We start from the raw sequence: 17183 nt of genomic DNA, 5'->3' as shown, positions 1-17183 counted from the left end.
TTGTAAATGCTCGGTTTTGCCTTGAGATGGCTCTTCTTCTGGACATAGACAAGTGAATCATAAAAAGTCATTTAAAATAACATAATGCAAGTTAATCGAATTAATTTACATTATGTTTATATTTTATATTTATATTGATATTTTATATTTGAACATATATTAAATATGTTTATATTTTTATTTTGTTAATATTTAATACATCTATTCTAGTTTAAAATGCTCCTCAAACGTCCAGGTGCTTATTTTCCACCAGTTAGTGACGCTAGTTGCCCGGAAATACTCAGAGCGGAGGGAAAGAACTCCATTACCCATAAACCCTGATGATGACGCATTACGTCAACGCGTCAAACTAGAGAATTTTAACATGGAGGACTGCGTTGTTGTAGAAAAGAGCCCGGTAAGATCTGTTTTTGGCCTTTGTTATATTGTTTACTTTTAATAACATATTTTATTGAAGCAACTTGTTTTGGAGTTTCTTCTTCAGATTCAGTTTAAGGTCCATTTTTTTTGTTTTTTAGCTCTTTAAAGAAGCTTAATCGGAAAACCTGCCAATTCATTCTCCGCTCGGTGCGGCAGCTGTTAGCCTTAGCATCCCGCCTGGAGAGAACTAAAAGTCATTTATCTTACGGTTGTGACGAACTTTTATCTAAAACAGGATTACGTATTTGTGTTAATATTTTACGGATGTTCGTTGTTGTATTTCTGCTCGGAAGCCCTGCTGTTTGGGTGCTACGGCTTATCATGTTGAGCTGCTAAAGCTAGCTGACTGCTAACCACGTAAATGATGAAAATCTGTCTGGAAATTATAAGTAAGCCGTAAAATTTGTCTATGAAATAATTGTGTAGCCTTTTTTTATTGACTAACAGGAGCATCATAAATAAATGTTAAAAATAAGAACATTTTATTCAGAAGTAAACAAAAATGAAACAGCATTTTGATAAGTTCATCTTAAAATGTCTTATTTCTGTCATTGCATCATTTAATAGTTTTACCAAAGGATGATTTTTGCAATCTCTTTACTTCTGTACATAAATTAGATCATTTTTTATGAACCGTTTTAATATAACGGTTGATTGTTTTTAGACTAAAAACGTCTCGCTACTTTTTCTTTTACAAAAAAAAAATATTTACATAAAAATGCTTAGTCATCAGCTTTTCATTATTTCACTCTGTATTTCCTAATACTTCTTATTAAACTACTAAATGTTTCTAGACGTGTTTGTAGAACATATTCATATTTAAACTATATGAAACGTTTCAAGTTAATTAAATAAAACTTTAGTCTGACTCGTTGTTTTGCATAAATCTGCAGCAACATTAAGGAGCCAGTTTAATTAACGATGATTTGATGAATTTACAGATTAGATAACCGACATTTGATGAGATTCTGACTCTACAAATATATAAAACCCAAAGAAGAAAGTTGGATCTCAACATTTAGAATTATACTTTAATCAATTTCTTACTGTTTAACAAAATGTCAGCAATAAAACTAAAAATATTTAAAATGAGGTCAAATTAGACAAATCTACATTATATTAAATCATTTAAATTGAGTTTTTACTTATTAGTGTGTGTGTGTGTGTGTGTGTGTGTGTGTGTGTGTGTGTGTGTGTGTGTGTGTGTGTGTGTGTGTGTGTGTGTGTGGACCCTGACAGGAGGAGCTTCCCTCCGTCCTGAGCTCCAGGCCCCACACCGGTTTGTCCTTCCTGGCTCCAGAGCCGGAGGACCTGGAGGATCTCTACACCAGATATAAGGTCTCCTGCTTCTCTGTCTGTCCTCTCACATCTGCTGAGCGATGAATAAATCGTCTCTGAGACAAATATTAGTTATAAAAAGATGTTTGCAATAAAGCAAAGGTTTAAAAATCAGCCTGACGGGTAATGATGGTGACCCCACTGCTGCCAACTCAGCGACTTTCAGCGACTAGAATCAGCGGTGCACCGCTCTTTTTTTCCTTTTTTTTTGACCTGGACCCCAGGAAGAGTAGCCAAATAAACAAATGGTGTGTGTGTGTGTGTGTGTGTGCAGAAGCTGCAGCAGGAGCTGGAGTTCCTGGAGGTGCAGGAGGAGTACATTAAGGATGAGCAGAAGAACCTGAAGAAGGAGTTCCTGCACGCCCAGGAGGAGGTGAAGAGGATCCAGAGCATCCCTCTGGTCATCGGCCAGTTCCTGGAGGCCGTGGACCAGAACACGGCCATCGTTGGCTCCACCACAGGTAGCCGGGTCCGGACCGCACCGCTGTGATGTTCCTCCAGCTTAGCATGAGATCAGCCGGCTGCATACGGCCGAGCGACACGAGACGCGTCTCTTGGCCCCACATCGCTGTTCAACAGTAACTTTTCTGCTTTTCGGTCATTTCTTGCTAAATGCAGTTGTTGTTTTCAAAGACTCAAATCCTGAGATAAAACAAAATCTTTTTTTTTTTCAATCAAACCCAAAAGAATCTGGCTGTGAAATTGTCCAAAACCCTTTGAAAGTTTTGGCTCTATTATGACACACACTTCCCTGTTTCTGCAATAAATCATCTTATTAGTTTAACTAAAATGTTAAATTTTTAAATTGTATGCTGCAAACTTTCAGAATTTGTAGTAAAGAAAAAAAGTTGCACTTTCTACTGGCCAAAGATTTTGAGAAAGTTTAGAAAATCCTGTTTCAAATTAAACACATTTTTTATTTATTTTTACTTACAATTTTTTTTCTTTACTTTTCTGTTTGTTTTTACATTTTTCTTGAAAAATCCTGGTTTATTTTTCTTATCAAAATAATTTTATTAGTTTATTTAAAGATGTTCTCTTATTCATTCATTTAAAAAAGTCATTTTTTTAAATTAAAAAAATTATTTAAAAAAAATTGTTTTAAAAATCATTCTTCAGTGCAGCCCCTGGCCTGCAGGGGGCGCCAAAGTCGTCTTGTTACTTAACTGCATCAGAGAATCAGAACGTTGTTGACATTCAGTTCCTGTTTTTCCCCTTCAAGCTCAAATGTTCTTCAGTTTATGTTTCTAGAAATGTTGAATCTGCTGAATTGGAAACTTTAAACTCTTTATGACTGAAGTCAAAAACAACATTTTATCTGAACTGGATTCAGCTGCTTTTAGTTTTCCTGAAATAAAACTGAGTGGCTGAATATTAAGCTGTGGGTGGTTTATATGTGTTGAATTTGTGTTTTAAAGGTTTTATGTAAGAGTTTATATTTTAATTATTAAGCGTTCGGCTCTGTGCTGCCTTCAGGGTCCAACTATTATGTCCGCATCCTGAGCACCATCGACCGAGAGCTGCTGAAGCCCAACGCCTCGGTGGCTCTGCACAAGCACAGCAACGCGCTGGTGGACGTTCTTCCTCCAGAGGCCGACAGCAGCATCATGATGCTGACGTCAGGTACGCTGCAGACCGGACCGGTTCGGACCGGGCCGGGCCGGACCTTAGACTAGGTGTGCTTTGCGCCCACAGACCAGAAGCCAGACGTGATGTACGCAGACATCGGGGGCATGGACATCCAGAAGCAGGAGGTCCGGGAGGCCGTGGAGCTGCCGCTGACTCACTTTGAGCTCTACAAGCAGGTCAGCGTCCGGTTCCCACTAAACCAGGGTGTCAAATTTAAGCCTCTTATAAACTTTACGGCGGTTTGCTGCTGCTTGTTTCTACTGTTTGGTCGTGAATCTGCTGTTTTTGTCAGTTTCTTTATTATTTGTTTCCCACTGTCTGTTAATTGCTCTGACTGAACAGATTGAATGTTTTTCCACGTTTGACCTGCTTGTGAAGCTGCTGCTCTATTTAATTGACTTCAATACCTTTACGTCTGTTTAAGAAAAGGACTTTAAAATCAGTTCAGCCGCTTTTCTGTGTCAGATCGGTCCATTTTAAACCGGTACTGGGAGTGAAAACGGCACTCAGAGGGTGATGTTTGTCAGCTTCATGCTCCTTCATCTTCTGACTGATGATCTGTGGAAACGCTTCAGATTATGTGACGGATTCGATGCTCCTGCTGCTGGTCGGCTCGACTCTGCGGCTGAAGTTTATCAGATCTTAAATACTCGAACCACTTCCACACACCAAATGAATCTCTCCTCTCATCAGCGTCTGCTTTCCCTTCGCTTGTGGAAGTTTGTTCAGTAACATTTGTGTTATGGCCATCATGAGGACTCTCTTTGTAGCTAAAACTGACACCTGGCTTAGCTTAGCCTAGCTTAGCCTAGCTTAGCCTTGCCTAGCCTAGCTTAGCCTTGCCTTGCCTTGCCTTGCCTTGCCTTGCCTAGCCTTGCCTTGCCTTGCCTTGCCTAGCCTTGCCTTGCCTTGCCTTGCTTTGCCTTGCCTAGCTTAGCCTTGCCTAGCTTAGCCTTGCCTTGCCTAGCTTAGCCTTGCCTAGCTTAGCCTTGCCTTGCCTAGCTTAGCTTAGCCTTGCATAGCTTAGCCTAGCCTAGCCTAGCCTAGCCTAGCCTAGCCAGTTTCCAGTATTAAAATGTTCATTAGAATTTGAAGTTTATTGATCTTTGAGATCAATAAACTTTTAGTTTCCAGTAAAATTTGTCAAAATAACCCATTTTCTTCTGGGACATAAATTGTCCCAGAGTTAATGCGATAAACAATAATAATGTTGTTTTGAGAACATTTTCAACTAATGGTGGAATAATAACAATAATAATGCAAGAACACAGTTTTAAATTGAAATAAACTGATTTGAAATAAACTGGCCTCATGCTATTGCAATGATTTATATTTTGGTCAGTCTGATGATGTCATTTTTATTGATTGATAATTTGATTAGTTGAGTCGACTTTTTACCAAATGTTTAATTTTACTTGAATAAAATATGTTGAAGTACTGCTATTCTTACTTAGGTCAATGTTTGGGTACTCTGCCCACTCAGCTCCTTCAGACTAGCCAGCAGCAATTAGCAAACGCCTGCTGAGCTCATTATAGGAGCTGCTGCAAACATTAAAGGGTTAATCGAGGAGCCATGTTGGATGACTGAATGGAGGCGGAGCTTCTTAAAGAGACAATTTTAAGGCATTAAATCAGGAAGTCAAATTTATTAAGTCATATTTTTATACCAAATGAAGGTAACAGTTAACTTTGCTATAAAATGACACTATGTGTCTGGAAAATGTAATACTGGCCCTTTAAATTCTCATAAACACAGAAAGCAGCAGTTTGGATTTTTACTTCAACCAGGAAATGTTGAACTAGATCAAAGTTTCTTTATCTGCTCAGATCGGCATCGACCCCCCCAGAGGCGTCCTGATGTACGGCCCCCCCGGCTGCGGGAAGACCATGCTGGCCAAGGCCGTGGCCCACCACACCACAGGTCAGGCCGCCACCGCCGTGCTTCCGCCGGAGGCCGGCTGGCCGCATGTCTGACGTCACTTCCTGTTCTCCTGCAGCGGCGTTCATCCGCGTGGTGGGGTCGGAGTTCGTCCAGAAGTACCTGGGCGAGGGGCCGCGGATGGTGCGGGACGTCTTCCGGCTGGCCAAGGAGAACGCGCCGGCCATCATCTTCATCGACGAGATCGACGCCATCGCCACGAAGCGCTTCGACGCTCAGACCGGAGGTGAGGCCCTTTCTGTCCGGGTTGGCGGCTGAAAGCGGCCGGCGGCGGCGGCTGACTCTCTGTCTCCCTGCAGCTGACAGGGAGGTGCAGCGGATCCTGCTGGAGCTGCTCAACCAGATGGACGGCTTCGACCAGAACGTCAACGTCAAGGTGAGTCCGGCTGCGGCTCACCTGCAGCGGCGCCGCCGTCCGTCCGTCAGCTGACCAGGGGAGGCATCGTCCGGCCAGCCCAGACTCTGGACTCTAAATTAGGAACTAAAATCAAATTAGAACTTTAATGTTCAAAATTAGGATTTAAAAATCAAAACTGTGACGTTTACATGTGAATTTATGACTGAAAATCAAAAAGGCAAAATAATGATAAAAAAACTTTAAAGCTTTAAATTCTAATGTCAAATTATAACTTTAAAATATTAAATTATGACTAAAATGTGAAATTAACTTGAAATTGACTTTCAAAACTCGTATTTATGACTTAAACATCTAAACTGACTTTAAAATTAGAAATGATTACTAAAATTTGTGGTTGAAATTGTGACTAGAACTTAAGCTTGACTTTAAAACGTGTAATTATGACTTCCTGTTGGACCTTCTGGGCTTCCGTAGAAACCAGGGAACATGGAGGATCTGCTGAAGCAGCAGCTCAAAACGCCAAATCCAGCTGTTAATTTACGAAGGAAAACCGAGAACGAAAAGTTTTAAACTTATTTCTGTTGTTTTCTGTTGGATTAAAAGCTTCTAAGAATCTGCAAACTCACTGCGTCGAAACAAAATCAGCCTCTAAACGTCCGTCTTCTCATCTAGTTATGAAGCATTAAAAGCTTCATGTTTTATCTCTTTGTTGCTCAAACCGAACCTTTCATCTCAGTGAATGATCGCTGGCGTCATCGCAGCTCATCTCGCCTGAAAAGACCTGCAGCGTCTCGCAGCAGGACGACGGCCGATTCTCTCGCAGTCGGAGTGAAAAGATCAGGAAATGATGTCATTAAGCTGCAGAGACGCCTGAATTTAAAACAAGTCGCTGCTGTGAGTTAAAGCCGTTTCTTTAGAGGGGAAAGCTGCCCGCCTCTGTTCACAGCTCAGAGAACCAGGGAGCTGGGGCCTGATCAGCAGTAGAAGAAGAAAGTCCTGCCTTCTTAAAGGGGCAGTGTCACGTAAAATCAGGGGACTCCATCAGTTCTTAAAGAAACAGGGCCCAATTTCAAGGCGTTAAATTTTACTTCCTGATTTGAGTCACGTTATAACTCACTTCACGTTTGTCCATTTTTTAAAATAGAAAGTTAGTTTTCTTTAAAAGTCTGTGAACCTGGAAGCCTTTTCACCGTCGGTGTGTCCGCCCCCCTCAGGTCATCATGGCCACCAACAGAGCCGACACCCTGGACCCGGCGCTGCTCCGACCGGGCCGTCTGGACCGGAAGATCGAGTTCCCGCTGCCGGACCGCCGGCAGAAACGCCTCATCTTCTCCACCATCACCAGCAAGATGAACCTCTCAGAGGAGGTGGACCTGGAGGACTGTATCCTTCTGATTCATCGTCTCACTTCCTGTCAGGAAGCTACTTCCTGGTTAAGTCTGCCAGGACTTATTATATTCTTAACACTTTGGGTTTTCAGCAGCATGAAAACATGTCAGCAATGACATAAAAGTAGAAACGGTTCATAGAGACGTTTGGGTCACATTTTAAAGTCACGGTGCTTTTAGTTCTTCCTTTTCTAAATCATCCAGTTCAGGTTGAACTGTGAGGCTCCCCTCTGACTGCTGGTCCGATCGCTGCGCTAGAGCAGCTCGTTTCGGTTCCGTCTCTTTAAATGCAGCTGAAGCTCTGCCAGGTCGTCCAGCTCCACCCCGTTCTGCCATTTTTGTAGTTTTATAGCAGATCATGTAGCAGCGCAGAAACCTGTTTTATGAAAAACTGTAACGAAATAGTTTAAAAATCTTAATGTGGAAATGAGAAAACTGAACGGATTGAAACTTAAGACCCAAACAGGATATAAAGAAATGTCCACATCAGCAGGAGAGACGAGATTCACTTTTTCTTCTCTCCGAGACTCAAATGATAAAATGTATTTAAGGGCAAAAACAGTGGATTTGGCATCATGTGTCTTTTTTTTTTAATGCAGATTTACTGAATAATAACCTCGTTTTAAAAATCAGACCTGTAAGAGTTCAAGACTCTGAACAACCGGAAAGGTTTTCCTCTGGCAACTGATGTCAGACTGTTGGAGCAGGAACAGACCTGGGGAAGCTGTGGTTTCCTGCTGCGGAGGGTCAGTGAACGCAGCGTGATGTGACACTGAACGCAGCGTGGTGCGACGCTGAACTCAGCGTGGTGCGACGCTGAACGCGGCGTGGTGCGACGCTGAACGCGGCGTGGTGTGACGCTGAACGCGGCGTGGTGCGACGCTGAACGCGGCGTGGTGCGACGCTGAACGCGGCGTGGTGCGACGCTGAACGCGGCGTGGTGCGACGCTGAACTCGGCGTGGTGCGACGCTGAACGCGGCGTGGTGCGACGCTGAACGCGGCGTGGTGCGACGCTGAACGCGGCGTGGTGCGACGCTGAACGCGGCGTGGTGCGACGCTGAACGCGGCGTGGTGCGACGCTGAACGCGGCGTGGTGCGACGCTGAACTCGACGTGGTGCGACGCTGAACGCGGCGTGGTGCGACGCTGAACGCGGCGTGGTGCGACGCTGAACTCGGCGTGGTGCGACGCTGAACTCGGCGTGGTGCGACGCTGAACTCGGCGTGGTGCGACGCTGAACTCGGCGTGGTGCGACGCTGAACGCGGCGTGGTGCGACGCTGAACTCGACGTGGTGCGACGCTGAACTCGGCGTGGTGCGACGCTGAACGCGGCGTGGTGCGACGCTGAACTCGACGTGGTGCGACGCTGAACGCGGCGTGGTGCGACGCTGAACGCGGCGTGGTGCGACGCTGAACTCGGCGTGGTGCGACGCTGAACTCGGCGTGGTGCGACGCTGAACTCGGCGTGGTGCGACGCTGAACTCGGCGTGGTGCGACGCTGAACTCGGCGTGGTGCGACGCTGAACGCGGCGTGGTGCGACGCTGAACGCGGCGTGGTGCGACGCTGAACTCGGCGTGGTGCGACGCTGAACGCGGCGTGGTGCGACGCTGAACGCGGCGTGGTGCGACGCTGAACGCGACGTGGTGCGACGCTGAACGCGGCGTGGTGCGACGCTGAACTCGGCGTGGTGCGACGCTGAACTCGGCGTGGTGCGACGCTGAACGCGGCGTGGTGCGACGCTGAACTCGGCGTGGTGCGACGCTGAACTCGGCGTGGTGCGACGCTGAACGCGGCGTGCGGTGAAGCTGTACGCGGCGTGGTGCGACGCTGAACGCGGCGTGAGGTGACGCTGAGCGCGGCGTGGTGCGACGCTGAACGCGGCGTGAGGTGACGCTGAGCGCGGCGTGGTGCGACGCTGAACGCGGCGTGAGGCTACGCTGGGCGTGAGGCTACGCTGGGCGCGGCGTGACGAGACGCCGAACGCGGCGTGGCGTGACGGGGCGTGGCGCCGAACGCGGCGCGGCATGACGCTGAACGCGGCGTGGCGTGACGCCGAACGCGCCGTGGTGCGACGCTGAACGCGGCGTGAGGTGGCGTGGCGTGACGGCGGGCGCGGCGTGGCGCCGAACGCGGCGCGGCATGACGCTGAACGCGCCGTGGTGCGACGCCGAACGCGGCGAGACGACCGGAGCCTTCCTCTGGTCAGCTGGTTTGTTTACGTCCTGCCGACGCTCGCATCTCTTCCTGCTGCCGCGTTCCCTCCGTCTGTTTCGTCTTTAACTGCTGCTCAGATGTGGCTCGACCCGACAAGATCTCTGGAGCGGACATCAACTCCATCTGCCAAGAGGTGAGCTGACCCTTCACCTTTCCATTCCCAGGTCAAAGGTCGGCTCCCGGCTCATTCTCCTCCTCTTCCTCAGGCCGGCATGCTGGCCGTGCGGGAGAACAGGTACATCGTCCTCGCCAAAGACTTCGAAAAAGCTTACAAGACGGTGATCAAGAAGGACGAGCAGGAGCACGAGTTCTACAAGTAGCGAGGCGGCGGGTCCAGATATCGATTTCTGTCTGCCTGGATTCATCGCTGTTCTGTCTTTCTGGACTAAATTTAGTCGTGGTGGCGCCGGGCCTGACCTCGGGTCAGTCTGAGCCCTGAGACGCCCCCAACCGTCAGGGAGAGGCGCTCCTGCGCCTCCGCTGCTCCCTATTAATAGGACGCGCTCCCTGTACAAGGCGCTACTTTAAAGAAACACAATAAACATGTTTTCCATAACGGGATCGGATCTGTGTTTTATTTAGAAAATAAAGCTGAGATTTAATGAAGCGGGTTCAGTCAGAGCAGGCGATTAACGTCCGAGTTTTAATCCCAGCATTTACAAAAACAAACCTGCATCATCAAACCACCGAGCTTAACGGCCGTTAAAGTGAAGGAGCCGCTGCGCCTCAAACGATGACGTGTGACAGCAAAGTGGGCGGAGCCAACAGAAATCGGCCCGGTCGGGATGAACCGGAGGCCAACTCGGTGGTTTTAACGCAGGTTTTACCAACCTGTCAGTCTCCTGCACATTTTCTTTTCTTCAAAAGGACAAATCCAGTGACTTCAAAATCAGTAAATGTTCATGTTGTAACTTAAAAAGAAAAAAAAAACGCCTTAGAGACAAATGTGGCAATTAACGATAAATTTAGTTAAAAAAACGCAACTTTTTGTAAAGAAGCGCAACTAGCAACAAATCTGTGTTTTTTCCAGTGGCTTAGAAAAGCGGCGCGTCGGGAGTTCCACCTCCGGACTCGCCACCAGGGGGCGTGTCTGCGGGGAAATGGGTTTGTATTGGTGGGCCTGAGTGACCAACCAGCTGGAACCAATAGGAAATGTCAGCTGCAGTACCACCGTTCAACCCAAAGAGGGCAGCACCGAGACGTTTTTAGGTTAAAAATATTGCAGACTTTCACAGGAACCTGCAGGTAGAACCCAATATAAGCTATTTATCCACTTTATCTGAAAATAAAAGTTAACTTTGGTGTTAGTTAGTGTCTTTTAGTGCTTTATGGCATCATTCAGACGTCTTGTCCTTCATTCAGATGCAGCGTCGTGAGCCTAAACCCTGCAGCCATCTTGTTTTGAGAAACAACAAACTTTCTGCTTCAACAAGCCAAACTTGTTTACTCCTTTTCAAATCCTCCTTCTATGACCTTTAATAACCCTTTAAGGCCCAGTTTCAATATTACAACTTCAAACAAAACTGTACAAATGTTGACTTCTCTTGGTTGTTTGCTACAGGATTCACCAAATTAATTAAAAAGAATAAAAGTTATTTCCTCTGCGCTCATCAATCCAAAGTCTGGCCCAACACCAGGCAGCCACCAGCATTGCTGAGCTCAACATGCCGACCAGGCAGATGTAGCTTCACCCCAAACAATGTCCTCAATTTGTTTTGCAACCTCAGACAAAGCATCAGCACAAAGCGGCGCCGGGGCTTTAACGTGTGGCTGAGAACTGGAATATCTGCTGCAATGACCAGAACCACCGCGGTTTTCCATGAATATTATCCATAATTCATGAGTAAATTAAACATTTAACTGTTTCTACTGAGGTACAAACTTCTTACGACTATCAATAATTTATGGGAAATTCTGCCATCTACAAAATACAATAATAACAGATTTTCATTAAAACTCAAAAATTAGTCAGGAAACTACAATCATCTGCACAAAACTTCAAGAAAAGGTTGAAAGTATTTTTCATGTTTTCCTGAAAACTCGAGTCGAGTTTAGTTTATCATATTTAGTTGCACTAAATCCTTGACTTTATCCCAGATAAATATTTAGCCGTGCAGCAAAATGTTTATCTTCAAGGATTTTGTCAAAAAATATTTAGCTTGAAATTAAATATGGGGCTGCACAGTGGCGCAGTTGGTAGAGCTGTTGCCTTGCAGCAAGAAGGTTCTGGGTTCGATTCCCGGTCTTTCTGCATGGAGTCTCCATGTTCTCCCTGTGCATGGTGGGTTTTCTCCAGGTACTCCAGTTTCCTCCCACAGTCCAAAAACATGACTGTCAGGTTAATTGGTTTGTCTAAATTGCCCCTAGGTGTGTGTGTGTGTGTGTGTGCATGGTTGTGTGTCTCTGTGTTGCCCTGCAACAGACTGGCGACCTGTCCAGGTGACCCCGCCTCTCGCTCGGTACAGCAGCTGGAGAGGCAGCAGCAACCCTCCTGACCCCACTGAGGGGCAAGAGTGAAAGAAAATGGATGGATAGTTAAATATGCAGCTTGAGGCTAAATAGTTAGCTTGCTAAGCTAGAATTTCAACAAATATTGATTATTGAAATTGTTGTCAGTACTAGGAATGATGGCAGAATGTTATTAGGTGGAATTTTAATGACTAATGTGATCATCTTCCCACATCAATTATGAGAGTCAATATAGAGCTAAAATACAAGATCCGCTAAATAGATCAATAAGGAATAGATCAGCTGACATCAGGAAACAGATGGGATGAATACATGGAAACATGATCAAACTCATTTATTGACTGGTTTGGATAATAAAAACATTTTTAAAACATTCTACAATAATTTGACCTGGTTAATAAGAAGACTGAAAAAAATATAGCAAATTGTTGGACAAAAATAAAGCGAGTACAAAAGAAACATAATTAATGAAGTTGTAAAAAAGGTGAAAGTATTTAATTCAGTTATTACATGAACTATTTATATTAATGAGTGAATTAAGTAAAAAATAACATGAAAATAAATATCCGACTACTTTGGAGCTAAATATGTAGTTTAGGTAAATATTTAGTTAGCAACCTTAGCATTTAGCTAACTAAATATTCAGTTTGAATTTAAATTCTTAGCTTTTTAAGTTAACATTTAGTTTGGAAATATTTAGTGAAATATTTATGGTTTAACTAAAATTTAGTTTGCAGCTAAATATTTAACTTTCTAGCTAAAAGTTGGGAACTGAATATTTAGTTTGCTCATTAGTTTGAAGTTAAATGTTTCATTTGCTAATTAAATATTTAGTTGGAGTGAAACATTTGGTTACTATGTAAATATTTAGATAGCCAACTAAATATTCAGTTTGAAGTTCAGTTTATAGCTTGCTAGCTAAACATTTATCCATCCATCCATCCATCCATTTTCTTCCGCTTATCCGGGGTCGGGTCGCGGGGGCAGCAGCTTCAGAAGGGAGGCCCAGACTTCCCTCCCCAGCCTCTTCCAGGTCCTCCAGGAACCCCAAGGCGTTCCCAGGCCATAGAGAGACATCGTCCCTCCAGCGTGTCCTGGGTCTCCCCTCCTCCCGGTGGGACCTGAACTCCTCACCAGGGAGGCGTCCAGGAGGCATCCTGACCAGATGCCCGAGCCTCAACTGGCTCCTCTCGACGTGGAGGAGCAGCGGCTCTACTCTGAGTCCCTCCCGGATGACCGAGCTTCTCTCTCTAAGGGAGAGCCCAGCCACCCTGCGGAGGAGGAAACCCATTTCGGCCGCTTGTACCCGTGATCTCGTTCTTTCAGTCATGACTAAACATTTAGTTTGGTAGAATATGTCAGACTATCCATCCATTTTCTTGCACCCTTGTCCCTCAGTGGGTCGGGAGGGGTGCTGGTGCCTCTCCAGCCAACGTTCCGGGCGAGAGGCGGGGTCACCTGGACAGGTCACCTGGTCAGGTCGCCTGGTCAGGTCGCCTGGTCAGGTCGCCTGGACAGGTCACCTGGACAGGTCACCTGGACAGGTCGCCTGGACAGGTCACCTGGACAGGTCACCTGGACGGGTCACCTGGACAGGTCACCTGGACAGGTCACCTGGACAGGTCGCCTGGACAGGTCACCTGGACAGGTCGCCTGGTCAGGTCGCCTGGACAGGTCACCTGGACAGGTCGCCTGGACGGGTCACCTGGACAGGTCACCTGGACGGGTCACCTGGACGGGTCACCTGGACAAGTCGCCTGGACAGGTCGCCTGGACAGGTCACCTGGACAGGTCACCTGGACGGGTCACCTGGACGGGTCACCTGGACAGGTCGCCTGGACAGGTCGCCAGTCTGTCACAGGGCTATGTCAGACTAAGTAACTCAAATGATTCCTGTTAATTGTTGACAGAAACGGTTCCCCGTATTTCTGCCCTGACCTTGTGCTGATCCTGAAGGTCATCCTCTCCAGCTCTTCTCATCCTGGGTGCGTAAACTTAATCATGTTTTCACACCTTCAACATTCACGTTTTTAAAAATAAGGCGTGTTTTAATGAGGCGTCAGTCGCTGTAGTCGTACATCAGGTGGATGAACATCTGCGTGGTCATGCTGCCTCCGGTCTGCAGGTCCTGCAGCTGGCAGAGCCGGCTCAGGTAGACCCCGGCGTCGGGCCGGCTCCCCGGCTGGCTGCCTCCGCTCTGCTGCTGCTCCGCGCTGCGCTGCTTCTCCTTCTGCACGTCGCCCCACGAGTCGAAGCAGTGCAGCTCCAGGTTGTTCTGCCTTAAAGCCAGGAGGGAAGTTTGATCACACAGAGACAAACCAGCGGCGCCGTGACGTCAGTGTGAGCGGACCACCAACCAGGGCGACGCGGCTGGGAGCCTCCAGGTCACCTGGTCGAAGTAGTACGGGCAGATCTGCATGGCGGAGCGCTCCGGGTGGTGCAGCATGCCGCCAAAGATCCGCTCCAACTTGTGGTTGGGCCCGAAAAGCAGCCGGGGGAACATCCGGTCCCACAGAACCGGCACCAGGCTGTCCATCCTGGTCTGTGCGGCCGAGACCCGGCGAGGAAGCAACCGGTACAAACGAGTTTGGGCCATTTCTCCAACAACCCTGAAAGCAAAACCATCATTGCACCAAAACCTCTGATTCAGGAGGGCCAACGTTCTCCTGACCCGGTTCTAGACCCGGCTCAGTTGGGACAAAGTTTCAACCACTCTGTGAAATGACCCTAATTAATTGAAAACCTGTTCCCAACATCTTCAGTTGCTGCTGTTCTCTCTCACACTGCTCTGTGTCAATAAAGCAAACCGTTTGAAAAACTTGTTCCCTGCCTCACCTGTGGGGGCGCCACACCAAAACCACTGAAGAAACGACACAAAAACCTCAGAAGAAAACACTGAACGCAACTTCCTTCTTCACCAAATGAAACAAACATGGAGTGGCGTCAGACTTTAGCGTTTGCCGGATTTCTCTATCGTGTCTGGATCCATTTCTCCCGCTAGCACTAGCCTAGCACGTTTGCTCTGGTTGTATTTACCCAGAATGCCCTGTGCTGTAGTTCGCTTCCTGCTTTTGGAGCGGTCCCCGGTCCACTTGGCGTTCATGTATGCATTCGAACCACCAGAGTTGACTTCAGCCGAACCCAGACCGAGGTTCGGACTGAAGTGGATTAAACGGCGCTGGTGTGAATGCAACCTGAAGTCTTATTTTGGGCTTTTTGCTGCTTTTTCACCTCTTTTCCAGTCTGGTACCAGAACATTCCCAGGTGTCTTGCTATTTCAGCCTTTGACCTTTGACCCGAGACTCATTCAGGAGCTAGAAGTCTCCAGCAGGGTAGTGTCTGGTATCGGATGAAGAAATGAGGTTTGGTTCAACGCTTTCATAAAGGAAAAGCTCACTTACGGGTTGTGCTGATTTCCAAAGCTGATCTTCTGGGTGAAATGTTGACTTTTAACTGGGATTTTGTTCTAGAACTGCATCAGTTTTTAAACCATAACTCCATATGAGCAACAATGACCTCATTCTTCCTCATTTCTGACCTCTGACCTCATGATCCGGTTACCTCTGAGGAGCCTCACCTGTTGCCCAGGTTCTGGGTCTCTGTCTGGTTTCTACAGAACCTGGCTCAGCGACAGGTTTCACATTTCAAACCTGTTTGTTGCTCTAAAGGTTGGAGTTGATTTATTTAAGTTGCTCCAAACTGTTTGCTGCTGTGGAGCGGATCTCTGCCTCCTCAGGAGTTCTGTCATTTGCCAAAGGGAATCTTTCCTCCTTCCTGTGAAGCTCCACGCAGGTGGTCAAGCGTCAGGACAATCACCGGCTCTTTCCTCCTTCCTGTGAAGCTCCACGCAGGACAATCACCGGCTCTTTCCTCCTTCCTGTGAAGCTCCACGCAGGACAATCACCGGCTCTTTCCTCCTTCCTGTGAAACTCCACGCAGGTGGTCAAGCGTCAGGACAATCACCGGCTCTTTCCTCCTTCCTGTGAAACTGCGCAGGTGGTCAAGCGTCAGGACAATCACCGGCTCTTTCCTCCTTCCTGTGAAGCTCTGCGCAGGTGGTCAAGCGTCAGGACAATCACCGGCTCTTTCCTCCTTCCTGTGAAGCTCCACGCAGGACAATCACCGGCTCTTTCCTTCTTCCTGTGAAGCTCCACGCAGGTGGTCAAGCGTCAGGACAATCACCGGCTCTTTCCTCCTTCCTGTGAAGCTCCACGCAGGTGGTCAAGCGTCAGGACAATCACCGGCTCTTTCCTCCTTCCTGTGAAGCTCTGCGCAGGTGGTCAAGCGTCAGGACAATCACCGGCTCTTTCCTCCTTCCTGTGAAGCTCTGCGCAGGTGGTCAAGCGTCAGGACAATCACCGGCTCTTTCCTTCTTCCTGTGAAACTCCGCAGGACAATCACCGGCTCTTTCCTCCTTCCTGTGAAACTCCGCAGGACAATCACCGGCTCTTTCCTCCTTCCTGTGAAACTCCGCAGGACAATCACCGGCTCTTTCCTCCTTCCTGTGAAACTCCGCAGGACAATCACCGGCTCTTTCCTCCTTCCTGTGAAGCTCTGCGCAGGTGGTCAAGCGTCAGGACAATCACCGGCTCTTTCCTTCTTCCTGTGAAACTCCGCAGGACAATCACCGGCTCTTTCCTCCTTCCTGTGAAACTCCGCAGGACAATCACCGGCTCTTTCCTCCTTCCTGTGAAACTCCGCAGGACAATCACCGGCTCTTTCCTCCTTCCTGTGAAACTCCGCAGGACAATCACCGGCTCTTTCCTCCTTCCTGTGAAACTCTGCAGGACAATCACCGGCTCTTTCCTCCTTCCTGAGAAGCTCCACGCAGGTGGTCAAGCGTCAGGACAATCACCGGCTCTTTCCTCCTTCCTGTGAAACTGCGCAGGTGGTCAAGCGTCAGGACAATCACCGGCTCTTTCCTCCTTCCTGTGAAGCTCCACGCAGGTGGTCAAGCGTCAGGACAATCACCGGCTCTTTCCTCCTTCCTGAGAAGCTCCACGCAGGTGGTCAAGCGTCAGGACAATCACCGGCTGCTCCGTTGTCCTGCCAGGACGCTGCAGACTGACCTACTCTGGTCGTTTTGAAGCCTCTCCTCATCCGGAGGAGCAGATAATCAGACAGCTGGTACCTTGAGAAGAACCACCATGCATAAAGCAGCAGGACCTGAAACGGGGTCTGGTTCTGACGTCTGTGCCGACCAGCTGGCTCTCGTCCTCTCTGACATCCTGCTTCATCTCCCAGGCCCAAAGAAACACCCGTTCATCGGAGAATGACCTCTTCATCTCGCTCCCGTCGCGATGAAGAGGCTGATGAAGGATCACAGCATCTCAAACTGAACTCCTCTTTTGATCGGCTCCATGTCACACCGCTCCTCATCGACGATGGAGCAGGAAAGGTCATTTTATTCATACAGCACATTTTCAG

At 47.5% G+C, this 17183-nt stretch overlaps 2 protein-coding genes across 2 annotated transcripts; one reads left to right on the top strand and one right to left on the bottom strand.

The window, feature by feature from the left end:
- The first annotated feature begins 243 nt into the window (after positions 1-243).
- On the top strand, positions 244-9843 carry psmc4 (proteasome 26S subunit, ATPase 4). The gene is made up of 11 exons (XM_008430679.2): positions 244-397; positions 1660-1758; positions 2033-2219; positions 3235-3381; positions 3454-3563; positions 5215-5308; positions 5385-5552; positions 5626-5702; positions 6899-7067; positions 9365-9420; positions 9494-9843. Exons 1-11 carry the CDS (start codon positions 365-367, stop codon positions 9605-9607), a joined length of 1254 nt encoding a protein of 417 aa, XP_008428901.1. The 5' UTR covers positions 244-364; the 3' UTR covers positions 9608-9843.
- Positions 9844-13777: 3934 nt separating this feature from the next.
- LOC145547690 (uncharacterized) lies at positions 13778-15245 on the bottom strand. Its single transcript, XM_081597500.1, has 3 exons — positions 15158-15245; positions 14114-14365; positions 13778-14035 (listed from the first exon to the last, which is right to left on the bottom strand). The coding sequence occupies exons 2-3, from the start codon at positions 14350-14352 to the stop codon at positions 13816-13818; spliced, it is 459 nt and encodes a 152-aa protein (XP_081453626.1). The 5' UTR covers positions 14353-14365; positions 15158-15245; the 3' UTR covers positions 13778-13815.
- Positions 15246-17183: the final 1938 nt, after the last annotated feature.

The sequence above is a fragment of the Poecilia reticulata genome, chromosome 16 (assembly GCF_904066995.2).
Source record: "Poecilia reticulata chromosome 16, P_reticulata-male-v2, whole genome shotgun sequence".
NCBI classification, from domain to species: domain Eukaryota; kingdom Metazoa; phylum Chordata; class Actinopteri; order Cyprinodontiformes; family Poeciliidae; genus Poecilia; species Poecilia reticulata.
Note: the sequence above shows the minus strand (reverse complement) of the source record. Positions and strands in the feature narration are given on the sequence as shown.

Coding starts and splice junctions, on each gene's coding strand:
- psmc4 (XM_008430679.2), top strand. CDS start 365: ATGGAGGACTGCGTTGTTGTAGAAAAGAGCCCG. Junction 398..1,659: donor TTGTTGTAGAAAAGAGCCCG/GTAAGATCTGTT, acceptor GGACCCTGACAG/GAGGAGCTTCCCTCCGTCCT. Junction 1,759..2,032: donor ATCTCTACACCAGATATAAG/GTCTCCTGCTTC, acceptor GTGTGTGTGCAG/AAGCTGCAGCAGGAGCTGGA.
- LOC145547690 (XM_081597500.1), bottom strand. CDS start 14,352: ATGGCCCAAACTCGTTTGTACCGGTTGCTTCCTCGCCGGGTCTCGGCC. Junction 14,036..14,113: donor CTCCCAGCCGCGTCGCCCTG/GTTGGTGGTCCG, acceptor CCTGGCTTTAAG/GCAGAACAACCTGGAGCTGC.